Source organism: Monodelphis domestica, chromosome 5 (assembly GCF_027887165.1).
Source record: "Monodelphis domestica isolate mMonDom1 chromosome 5, mMonDom1.pri, whole genome shotgun sequence".
In the NCBI taxonomy this organism is placed as follows: Eukaryota; Metazoa; Chordata; class Mammalia; order Didelphimorphia; family Didelphidae; genus Monodelphis; species Monodelphis domestica.
In genome coordinates this window covers 109,131,272-109,143,498 of record NC_077231.1, presented here as the reverse complement: position 1 = coordinate 109,143,498, position 12,227 = coordinate 109,131,272, and the positions used below count along the sequence as shown (strand labels likewise).

The window sequence follows — 12,227 nt, the reverse complement described above, 5'->3', positions numbered from 1 at the left end:
AGCATTATTCCAAGCACCTGGGACAACCAGAGAAAATGCCTGGAGCAGAGATGGAGTATCTGGTTTTGTGAGGAAGCCAGGAGGCCAGCGCAGTTACAGAGTCCTCTCTTTTTCTTCTCCATCTTCTCACCCTAGGACACAAATGTATCTATATAGTAAGAATAGCTACATACTTAGAGAAAGTGTATTTTTTTTTAAAGCAAGTGATTTGACAGAAAGCAAAAGATAAATTTTTAACCCTTACTTTTTATCTTAGATACATTATCAGTTAGGGTAAGGGCCAAACAATTGGGGTTAAATGATTTGCCAAGGATCACATATCTAGGAAGCATCTGAGTGGGATTTGAACCTACAACCTTCCATCTCCAGGTCTAGTTCTTTGGGCCACCTAGTTGCCCCTACTGTCCTATTATTTTAGACAGAAGGTCAAGCACTATCCCTGTCTTCTCAGGGGAAGATCAGGGCACTTTGGGGACAAAATGTTATTTAGATTTTTTTTTCTGACATGTTCATATTATTTGTTTTTGCTTGACTTTTTCTCTTTTTGCAAGTAAGGGTCAGTTTTTTGGAGGAAAAGTTGTCTGGAAATGACTGCTGTGGAGATGGAAGGCATTAATAAAAATTATTCTTTTAAAGTTCTAATTTTTTTTTTTTGCCAGAAATACATTTCAAGGCCACTGGCCTAGAGTTTGTGGACTGCTCTCTTTCATTTTTTTTTTTAAGAGAATGGGGGCAGGTAGGTGGTTCAGGGGATAGAGAGCCACACCTAGGTATGGTCAGTCCTGGATTCAAATCTGACCTCAGATTGCCTAGCTGTGTGACCCTGGGCAAGTCACTTAATCCTAATTGCCTAGGCCTTACTGCTCTTCTGCCTTGAAATCAATACTTAGTATCAGTTTTTAGACAGAAAGTAAGGGTTAAAAGAAGAAGAAGAAGAAGAAGAAGAGGCTGTGTCCACTTCTGGGAGGAAAGGGCCACAGGTTCTCAGGCTGAGGGAGCCGCTTGAGAACCGATCCCAGGGCCCGGGCTGGGAAGGCAGGGGGCATGGGCACGCTTGCCGGGGACGAGGACCGGCTGCCTCTCATGGGGTCGGGCATAGACCTGACCAAGGTGCCTGCAATTCAACAGAAAAGGACCGTTGCATTTCTAAACCAGTTTGTGGTACATACAGTACAGTTCCTCAACCGATTTTCTACTGTTTGTAAGGAGAAACCATCAGCTCTTTCTCTTCGGATCCAGCAAATAGAAACAACTCTCAATATTTTGGATGCAAAGCTTTCCTCTATTCTGGGTCTAGAAGATGTCAAATTTGAAATATCAACTGCAAATGTTAACAGTGTTACAAATGGTCCTGAAGCCACTCCAGGTCAACAGTCATCTCTGCCTCCTCAATCGGAGCAGAACAATACACAAGGGGTCAGCTGGGTAGCTCAGTGGATGGAGATCCAGGCCTAGAGATGGGAAGTCCTAGGTTCAAATCTGACCTCAGACACTTCCCAGCTGTGTGACCCTGGGCAAGTCACAGCTAATAAACCTTGATGAAATTGATTTTCTTTTTCTATTGCCTTTCTCTACCCTCCCACAAGCAGTACTATTTCTCTAGACCTTATTAAACACTTTGAAGTGAATTGACGGTGAAGACTAGAATGGAAGCGCATAAACTTACTTTTATGATGTACTATAAAATGGGCTCAAAATCCCAGCTCTGTTTCTTACCCTCTTTGTGATCTTGGGCAAGTCAGCTAACCTTTCTCCATTTATCAAAAGAAAGAGTTGAGCTAGTTGATTACTGAGGTCCTTTCAACCTTAAATAATCAAATTTCAATATAATTCCTATTTTTGCTACATAGTTAATCTTGTTAGCCACCTTTCCAGCAATAAACAATCTTCACAAATGGAAATAACTATTTTCAGCACGTGGATATCATCTTGGTCCATTTTCCTTGATTTACAGGTGAAGCAATGAATGCCAAGAAAGGTTAAAATGACTTGCTTTAGAAATTAAAAATTATTTCATTCATGTAAATGAAAAAATGCTTACTTTGGCCATTATATTCTTATGTGTTAAACTGCTAGTCCTTTGTAAGAATATATAAAATAGATTTTAATAATCTTATTAAACTTGCCTTTTGTAAGCTAAAAAAAAGAAGAAAAAGCAGCAGAAGGACATCTGTCCTTCACTAAGACACATAGGACCCCGTCAGTTCTCTGCAGTCTTTCAGCAATCACAGGCAGTGGTTCTGTAATCACATTTGCCATTCTTTTAGTACACCCTGATGACCAAGTTGTATCTGAGCTTAGTGGTGAATTCATCCAGGTGCTTTCTTATCATCTCCTTCCTTATCTTTGGTTTTAACTCTCTGTTAAACTATTTTGTTCTATTCTTTCAGTTCAAAGATCATACTCCTTGGGAAACAATCAAAATAAGAATTGAGTATTCCTGCCTTCTCTCTTATCCATTACTATCATTCCAACTTCCAAGCAGCACATCCTCCATTTTGCTGTGCTTAAAGTCACCATTATTTACCTATGTGCCAAGGGTTTTGTAGTTGTCTTCCATTGCCCAGGTGAGTCATCTGGGCATCCCTATCAATCTGTTTTGACACCTCCTTTTCTTCTCTTTCCCCCCCTTTCTTTCTCATCATAACCCTTTCCTCGGTAAATTCAGAAATTAATTTTTGGAGAGCTCCTCATTCCTTCTGGACTGACTTCCTCTGAAGCTCTTTAGGCCATGGGATCCCTAACCATGACCTAAAGTGGAAAATGGAGATGTTTCTGACAGATGGCTCTGCTGACACTTTGCAGACCCAGCTTCAAAAGCTTTCCTTCAACAAAGTTGTGCGGTGACCAAATTCCTCCTCTCCCTTCCCCAAACTCCCCATTGCTCCATCCTAATCGGGTTAGCCCTTGACCTAAATGCCCCGCTGCCAAATGAGCTCTCCCTTCCCCTGGTCCCAACTCTCAACTTCTCTTTTCTGGGATTTCACTTAGAAGTTAGGCACAACTCACCCGGGCCCACAAATTTACACTAAGTTGTGAATGGCTAGTTTGCTAACCCAAAAGAACATTTCATGGGCAGAAATTTCTGGCATTCAAATGAAAGTCGTTCTAGGATCTTCAATAGCATCCGTACATGGGTTTAGAGAGAATTGCAGACTAAAGGTTGGAAAGCATTATGATCTTGCCGCAGCAGAGGTGGGGGTGGGGGTCAGCGAGGAGGAAGGAATCATTTCCTTGGGCTCCAGGCAAGCGTTATACGGAAACCAAAGAGATGGACTGCTACTTCTTCCCTCCCAGCTGAACCCACCTGGGATCTCTTCTCCTAGAGGGGTGTTCTCTGGGGATAGTGATGGCCAATGAGAAGATTAGGTAAGGGAAGAGTTGGGGTCCCATGTCATCCCCCAGAGACCCCCACACTTTCTCCGTGGCCACACCCCTGGGGGAGGGGCGATCCTGGGACTCTGCCCGGCAGAAGCCTTGCGCTTTTCCCAGGAAGTTCTGCTGCCCTCAAGGCATTATGGGAATTATGGAAGCTTGCTGGAAGGATGGGGATCAAATCTGGTGAATCTTGGGTTTCATCTGACCCTTGTAGGGGAGGGATTGGGCGGGGGGGGGGGGGACAGTCTTCCCGTGGGCCACTTCCTGCCTGCCTGCCCCACCTAACCCTCGAAGGATCATGGGAGGAGAGGGAGCAGCCCAGCAGGAGGGGGTCCCTCGGTCGCCCCGCCTCTAGCTGCCTGGCCCCCCCACCCAAGTATCTTCCATCCCCTCTCTCCTCACGCCCAGTGCCCCTGCGAAACTTATCAATGGCGGCATGGCAGGTTTAGTGGGAGTGACCTGTGTGTTCCCCATTGACTTGGCCAAGACCCGACTGCAGAACCAGCATGGAAAGATGGTCTACAGAGGAATGTAGGTGAAGGCTGCAGGGCTTGGCAGGTGCCAGGAAATGGGGAGAGGACCAAGGGGGGAGGGGAGGAGGAGGAGGAGATCAGAGGTATACACGACAGCAAAATTCTCTCATCATTATTATCACGGCCTTTATAATAATATAAACCATATTTATAAATACAGTGCGAAGAACTTTACAATCAGGTTTCTGATTTCCTCTTAGGTCAGTGCCCCTTTCCTGCACCTGGCATCTCTCTATGGTTTGCACCATGGGAGCTGGGCCAAGGCAGGGCAAAGAAGAACACTTATTTAGACTAGAATGGCAGGGCAGGAGAGAAGGGCACTGATCGTGCAGGCTTTGGGAAACAGGAGATGCTCCCTATCTCTTTGTCTTCTAGTGTTGACTGCCTGGTGAAGACGATCCACGCAGAAGGCTTTTTGGGCATGTATCGAGGTGGGCTTCACAGGGACCCCTCCCCCCTCCCCCCATGGTAAGGCAGAATGGGTGACAGGCTGTGGAATTGGCACAGGGGCTTTCAGACTTTGAGGAAGTGGCTAGAGCCTTAGGGATTGCTCTACAACTTCATTGTCTTTCTTGGACCTGTGACAACAACTGCCTCCTTTACAAGAGACCAGCAATGGGGCTTGTGAACTAGATAGAGGCCTAGACTCTATTAGGAGAATTTCTAGTTCTGGCCCCATATTTGCCAAACCTCTTTGGTCTTCAGGAAAAGATTAGTAATTCCCATTTTATATAACTCAATCCCATCTGTTCCACCATCGCCTTCCAACCTGTTGTTGGAAAAAAGTTGCATAGGACAGTATACTGTTACACTTAGCCCCATTTGCCTAGCCCTTGCCCTTCCTCTTAGAGTTGTTACTAAAACAGAAAGTAAAGGTTTAAAACAAACAGAAGTAAATGGAATAGTTATCATTACTCAGTCATTTTAAGCCATGCTTGACTCTTTGTGACCCCATCTGGGGTTTTCTTGGCAAAGAATTTCCTTTTCTGGCCCATTTTTCAGATGAGGAAGCTGAGGCAAACAGGGTTAAGTGACTGGCCCAAGGTCACACAGCTAATAAGTGTCTGAGGCCAGAATTATACTCAGGAAGATGAGTTTTCCTGACTTCAGGCCTGGGACTCTATCCACTGACCTACCTAGCTGCCCATGGAGTGATAGTAAATGGGAGTATACGCTATAGGGATAGACTGTAAGACACATAAAGGCCATAGAATAATAGGTCATCAATTTTAACCCCATTATTTTGCAGTGATGGAAGTGTAGACTGCTTAAGCTTGGAGAGACATGAAAGTCATTTTCCAGATGTGGAAACTGAGGCTCAGAGGATGAAGTGAAATAGGTTGCTTCCTAGCTGGTGCTGAAAATCTTTCTTAAACTATATTAAGGATAAAATCGACTTTTAAAAAATATAATTGTTGGGGGAATCTGGGTAGCTCAATGGATTGAGAGTCAGGCCTAGAGACGGGAGGTCCTAGGTTCAAATCTGGCCTCAGACACTCCCCAGCTATGTGACCCTGGGCAAGTCACTTGACCCCCTTTGCCTAGCCTTTGCGATTCTTCTGCCTTGGAACCAATAGACAATATTGATTCCAAGACAGAAGGTAAGGGTTTAAAACAAAATAAAATATATATATATAATTGTTAAATGTATGTTATAAAAGGCTTTCTATTTTTTAAAGCCCCATATGTAATTTAGACAATTAGAGGGTATTATGGAATGAGTTTATTATTTCTAATTACATGGTATTAGGATGGGAAAGGAAGGCATATTTTCACTGTTCTAGGGAATTCCCAGATAAGAAAACTCTTTCTGCCAGTACAGGTGCAGCACCTTCTTTGTGCACTGAGAAGTGCCCGGAATCCCAAGGCCAGTATGTCAAAGGTGGGACTTGAACCCAGGTCTTCCTGGTTCCAAGGCCAGCTCTCCATCCATGGGCTTCAGGACCAGGAAGCCAGGTTCAAGGGTAGAGTGTGCATACAAAGTATCATGAGATTAAATAACGTGGCCTTTTGAAAAAAGCTAAAAACAGTATATGGACTAAAGTGGTTTTTAATTTTAAGGGTTTCTCAGAAACTCATCTATAGATCTGTAGCATTATTTTTCACCCACTGAAATTCGTTTTTTAGTCTAGAGGGTAGTCTACGGGATCCCATGAAATATCCCAGTTCAGTCTTTAATGTGAATTCAGAATTATAAATCATAACTGGATCTACCTGGCACTCCTCATGTACCTTTCCAGCCTCTTTCTGGACCTCACTCCTTTCTGATTAAGCAGCTATCCTGGATTACTTTATCTCTGATCAGCACTGGGAAAATCAGTCACCAATACACTAGATCCTTCTTTGGAGTCCAGACCAGAATGGGCAGAGAACACCCTGGCATGAAAAAATATAAAACAAATGCCTAAAAGCCATAACAAATTACAGACATTCCCTCTCCTCTAGGGTTTCTCCCCCGCTAAAATGCAATAGAAACAAGAACAAAGAACTGGTAGAAAACAGGAACAACATTGAATGACTCCAGATTTTTAAAAAATGGATGATACCGGAATTCCCTTGGACAATGGTTACTTTCCTACCCAAGAAGCCAACTCACCCTGTCCACTTATCCAAGAATTCATGTAGTAATTGGATAGGTCTAATAATAAGTTATGTATCTAATCAGTTTTATGCACGATGGTTTCTGCTGTTTATTACCTCTGGTGCTGAATCAATCTTTTATTTTCCTGTATCAATTCCCAGGAGTAGCAGTGAACCTAGCCTTAGTCACCCTGGAGAAAGGCATCAAGCTGGCAGCCAATGACTCCTTTCGAGAGCTACTCTTCGTAGACGGGTAATGGGCAAAAGGAGGACTTGAATAACTCTTTGGTGTGTGTGTCTGGCTGTTCCTATGTTTGCACACATGGCTAGGGGTTAGAGAAGTGTTGGGGAGGAATGAAATGAGAAGGATTCTATTCTAGGATAATGTCTACCAGCCCTGAAATTTCCTAAAAAAACAAATTCTACACTTCCTTTTTCTTCCTAGTTATGGATTCTCAAGCACTCGGAAAAAAAACCCAAACTGTCCAAGTGGCTTCAACTTCAATTAAAAATTTTTATCTTAACTTTCTAATTTCTTTTGGATTTGGCCCCAGGGGGCCCCTGTCCTCCATGGGCTGGTGCTGGTGTTGATTTTGTTGTGAGGGGTAGGCCTTGGGGGAAGAACCGAATAGACTTCTGCATTTTGGACATTCACCATTTTCATGTACCCCTTTCAAAAGGTGAGGAAAATGGCTATATACGATAAAGGCTACATACTGACTGTCCATCTCATCTCTCTGGGGCTTGTGTCCACTCCTTCTTGGCTGGCCCTGCAGGTCGAAAAAGAATCTGCTGAAGGAGATGCTGGCTGGCTGTGGAGCTGGGATATGCCAAGCTGTCATTACCTCTCCCATGGAAATGCTGAAGATTCAGCTGCAGGATGCTGGACGACTGGGTGAGGCTTGGCTAGGGGAAGAGGAAATGACTGGGGTGTTCATGGGCTTATGGCAGGTGGAAAAGATTAGTCTATCTCGGCCTATTCAGACACACAAAGCTAGACTCCCCACGCCTAAGGAAAGCGGGCTAGAAAAAAGGAACCAGGGAACACAGAAGAGCATCTTCTTCCTCTTGGAGGATTTGATCCTTGGATTGCCTAACAAGAATTCAACAAGCTGTTTTTTTTGCTTCCAGACCGATTCAAACCTGTCTGACTTAACAAATCAGAAACGTGATTTTAGCGTTCTATACAGTTCTAACTAAACTGGGAGACTTCCCAGTACTTTGACTTTGAACATTATAAGTTATGAATACATTATTTATACTGTAAAGGTCATAGTAGTAATTCTGCTTTTGGATTCACCTTTATTCTCAAAGTAAATCATTTGGGACCTGACATTTTGAACCCAAACAACCTGTGAAATTCAATTTTTTACTAGGAACTCATAAGCAAAACTTGAGAGGCTTGACAAAACCAGTTGACATCATAATTTTTCTTGATGATCTGTTGTGGTCATTATTGGGTATTTTCCTACATATGTTTAAAATAATAAATGCTTGTTGTTCATTAATGGAACAGTTCAGCTCAGGACCTTCTAATAAACTTGCCCAATTTAAAATAGGTGGAATATAGGTACCAAAGAGGGAGCCTTCATATTTCAAGTCAGGGGCACAAGTCAGGGCACTTAGACATCATCTGGAAAAGGAAATGCATAATGAAATCCCTTACGTTGCAGGTGACAATTCTTGTAGGTAGCAGGATGCCAGGTTGTCAGGGATAAACCGAGACAAAGCTTGTGATACCTCACAAGGCTGTAGGAGGGGGCAGAAAACCAGCAAATTAATTTCAGTGGCAAACCTTGTGTATTAAGGGAAATTGTCCAAACTACTTCTACCTAAACTATGCTCTCAGGGTTCTAGATGACTAGTTGTGACTTAGGAAAGTGACCTGGCTGGCACTGTCATCTAATGATTTCCATGAAAAATTTCAATTTACTGTGCTGACTGAAAAATACCAGCAAATGTTAGGCATTACACGTGAAGGATATTAGAAACAATAAAAAAGATCGGGAATTAAGATATACCTGCACCTGGAATAGTGTTTCCTACCAAAGAAAATGGAGTTGGTGAAGAGGACCACTAAAATGGTAAAGGGGAGAGAGGGCTGATTATGAACGACTTTAAAAAAATAGGTATAGCACTCTCGAGCACGGAAGGATGAAGACTGAGAGTTTTAGAATAAAAGGGAACATTACTTAGTAAATAGTAAATGTATGAAAGATTATACCAGCTGAAAATGATGAATGAATGAATGATTGCAGAGAGCAGTCAGTTATGAAAGAATTCCCCAGTGCTCTCTTTTGGAAAATATCTCATCAAATATGGAATAATTGCTTCAGTGAAGTCTTAGAGTTCAGTGTGGCCATTCTTATTCCTATACCGTCACTGAGGAACTTGAGAGGATGGTGAGCATGAATGGGAAGGGAAGACAGGCACAGAGAAAAAGGCCTACCTGCATCTTTTCCAGCCATGAACCAACAGAGGTCATTCACATCAGCAGCTTCCCTTATCAGGCCCTATATCACGGGCTCCATCTCCACTACTAAGCATCCTTCTGCCATCGTCATCACCTGGGAAGTCTATCGTGCCCAAGGCCTGAGGGGCCTCTATAGAGGTTTTGGTGCCACTCTGATGAGGTAAGGATTGAAGCTGGCTTCTTTCTCTACAATGCAATTAGTCTCAAGTTCCCAGTGACTGACCTGATTAGAAAGGGGGGGGGGGGGGGTCATTCAAAAAAGCCTTTGGCAGGCTACATCCAGTATTTTTGCTCCATATCCCTTAGTTCCAGTTGGATGCTAGGATGGCTAACTGTCCTTATGCTGCATCTGTTTGCCAAAGTTAGATTTTGCTAAGATCCTACCCTAGGACCCCAAGAAAATTGAAAGAACCTCTTCCAACTGACCGGGCCTATATTTTGCCAGGGTGTCGGGTCTTTTTAGTTTATGGCATAAGGTCTGTATGATGCTTAATTGAGTAATTTCTTCCCCTTTCCACTAGGGATATTCCTTTCTCAGTCATCTATTTTCCTTTGTTTGCCAACCTCAATAATCTGGGGCTCAATGAAGCTACTGGGAAGGCCTCCTTTATATTCTCATTTGCCTCTGGTTGTCTAGCAGGATCCGTGGCGGCTATTGTGGTGACACCCTTCGATGGTAAGAATCTGGGCTAGTGGTTTGAGACAAGAAGTACATCCATCTGGGGTGAAGGCTTTATCAAATTGAACATACATTATTTTTAGAGTAACAGTGCTGACCAGCCTAGTTCTACAGCATCAGATTAGGAGAAAGGTACCCCAAAATTAGAGAATATACACAGATGTAGTTCTTCCCCACTCCATAAAGGCTACCATCAGTGCCCTATTTAGAATCACTGGAGGGACTCAAGTTAGGCACTGGAATTACTAACGTTTTACTTTCAACCAATGACAGGTCCTTTCCTGCTTTGGTTTCATCAACTTATCTTCCAATAATCTAGGATATACCAGGAGAAAAAAAAATCTAATTTTTAGTTTGTGGTCAATGTAACTAGTTTAAATAATGGGTTTCTAGCATTGCTTCCCCCTGCCCTGCTCCCACTTTAGGACTGCCTGGTTATGCCTATTCTTTTACCTTGGGTCACTGTCCCAGCATTATGATGACTTTTTCTTGTTCATCAGAGCATGGGTTCAGGAAACACAACTTAAAAGATATCAGAGGCAAGAAATTAAAACTTTTTTTTTTAACTTTTCTACTTGTTTTAGTCTTGAAAACACGAATTCAGACTCTCAGGAAAAGTCTGGGAGATGAAAACTATAACGGGATCGTAGACTGTGCCAGGTGAGAATTGGCTTTCTTGAGAGCCTGCAGCTTAGATTCTAAGTGGGGCCCATCTTACCCCCAGGGAAGCATGCTAATCTTGTCACTTTCCATCTTTATCTCCCTCTTATCTAGCACAATGCCTTGCATGTAATAACTACTGCTTAAACACATAACTGTATGGAAGACTATTCATTCACTGCTTTGCCCTTTGCCTTAGCATTTCCTCATTCCCCCCTACCTGGGCGTAGCTGGGTAGCTCAGTGGATTGAGCCAGACCTAGAGACAGGAGATCCTAGATTCAAATCTGGCCTCAGACTCTTCCTAGCTGGGTGACCCTGAGCAAGTCACTTAATCCTGATGGCCTAGCCCTATACTGCTCTTCTGCCCTGGAACCAATACATGGTATTGATTCTAAAATGGAAGGTAAAGAGTTAAAAAAAAATGCTGGGACCTATCTACTCTACTACTTCTCTCTTCCAGCTCCAGGGCAGGAAAACAATGGTCAGTGGGAAGCTCCTTTTAACCAGTTTCCTCCAACCAGGGATTCAGGATGACCACAAGTAAATAGAGTATGGCCAGTTGAGTTGCCAGTTTGCTGATATGGAACAAAGTTTCCTACTTAGGCTCCTCCTAACCCAATGGAAATGACCTACCACAGACAAACAGTAGCCCAGGGATATGTATTCTGCTTGCATCCTGCTTTTTGCTCCTCAGTTTACCAAAGTCTTCTTTCTCTCCAGGAAAATCTGGACTCAGGAAGGACCAGCTGCCTTCATGAAAGGAGCTGGTTGCCGGGCCCTAGTCATTGCACCTCTTTTTGGTATTGCCCAAGCTGTCTATTTCATGAGTATTGGAGAAAAGATCCTTAACATTTTTCTTTGAAGTTAAATAAAGTTCATTTATTTGCTACCCCTTGAGCAGTCCCACTGACTAGGTTAAGACAGTAGGGGAAAAGTGGCCCAACCACATTGTCCAGTTCTTTACGTAGTCTGAGTGATTTCAGCCTGAGAATAAATTCGCCCAATATTTAAATAGTTTATGTGCACTACTACCCCTGAAATGTGCTTGTAGGACTCTTCAGGAGACATAATACCACACTTATTAGCCGTTAACCATTAAGCAATGGATCTAGTCACATTAATTCTTAGTTATGATGTTAGGGAGTTAATTTAAGACATTGGGGAAAGAAAAATCAGAAGTTTAAGAGAGAATTATAGGATCCTCTGTACCCAATTATACCAACTAAAAGTTGGTATAATTGCCATGGCCAGTTCAAGGATCAGGGTGACTACAGATAATGAGGCAGCTCAATGTATCTACATGACAATCTTGCTTAAAGCAGCCACTGAGATCTAGTCTGGGCAATCTTAATAATTAAAATGAAGAGGTAAAAGATTTCATATGATTCTATGAAAAGTTTGAGAGAAAAAGACAGAGGGGATACTGTCATTTTTTTAAAAAGCCAATAAATGCCAGGCCCAGAGATGGGAGGTCTTAGGTTCAAATGAGGCCTCAGACTGCCTAGCTGTGTGACCCTGGGCAAGTCATTTAATACTCCACACCCTTTAAAATAAAGCCAACAATTCTTGTATCTTATCTGAAGGAGATAAACATTAAAACAAACACCAGAACTAAGCTCTGTTGTGGATTTTTAATGAGTGCTACTTTAGTTGTCCTGCTTCTACCAGTGCAGAGGAGGTCTTGGAGAACTCATTTAGTTTTACCCTACTCAGAACTATTAAGAATTCGCTGCTATGTAAGAAAAATATAGTTTATATGTTTTCATTTTCCAAAAATGAAGGCTAAAAAAGCCAAGTCTTCCTCATCCACCAAGGCTATTGTCACAGGAGAAAGATTGTAGAAGACTTGGTGTTGACAGCTGTTATCTCCCAATCCACCATAACTCACAATTTAAATTCAAATGAAAATATTTTCCTACCTA

General features: G+C 42.7%; 2 protein-coding genes across 3 annotated transcripts; both read left to right on the top strand.

Moving 5' to 3' along the window:
* The first annotated feature begins 958 nt into the window (after positions 1-958).
* On the top strand, positions 959-2,847 carry LOC100021756 (WASH complex subunit 3-like). Its single transcript, XM_056800646.1, has 2 exons — positions 959-1,416; positions 2,758-2,847. The coding sequence occupies exons 1-2, from the start codon at positions 1,045-1,047 to the stop codon at positions 2,845-2,847; spliced, it is 462 nt and encodes a 153-aa protein (XP_056656624.1). The 5' UTR covers positions 959-1,044.
* A 360-nt stretch (positions 2,848-3,207) lies between these two features.
* SLC25A18 (solute carrier family 25 member 18) lies at positions 3,208-11,919 on the top strand. 2 transcript variants are annotated; one of them, XM_003341976.4, is made up of 9 exons: positions 3,208-3,369; positions 3,787-3,909; positions 4,287-4,342; positions 6,654-6,744; positions 7,268-7,386; positions 8,956-9,124; positions 9,486-9,640; positions 10,228-10,303; positions 11,026-11,919. In XM_003341976.4, the coding sequence occupies exons 1-9, from the start codon at positions 3,350-3,352 to the stop codon at positions 11,165-11,167; spliced, it is 951 nt and encodes a 316-aa protein (XP_003342024.1). In that variant the 5' UTR covers positions 3,208-3,349; the 3' UTR covers positions 11,168-11,919. The 2 variants fall into 2 exon arrangements, with proteins under 2 accessions (XP_003342024.1, XP_007503915.1); XM_007503853.3 differs by lacking the exon at positions 3,787-3,909 and having other exon boundaries at positions 3,210-3,369.
* The last annotated feature ends 308 nt before the right edge of the window (positions 11,920-12,227 follow it).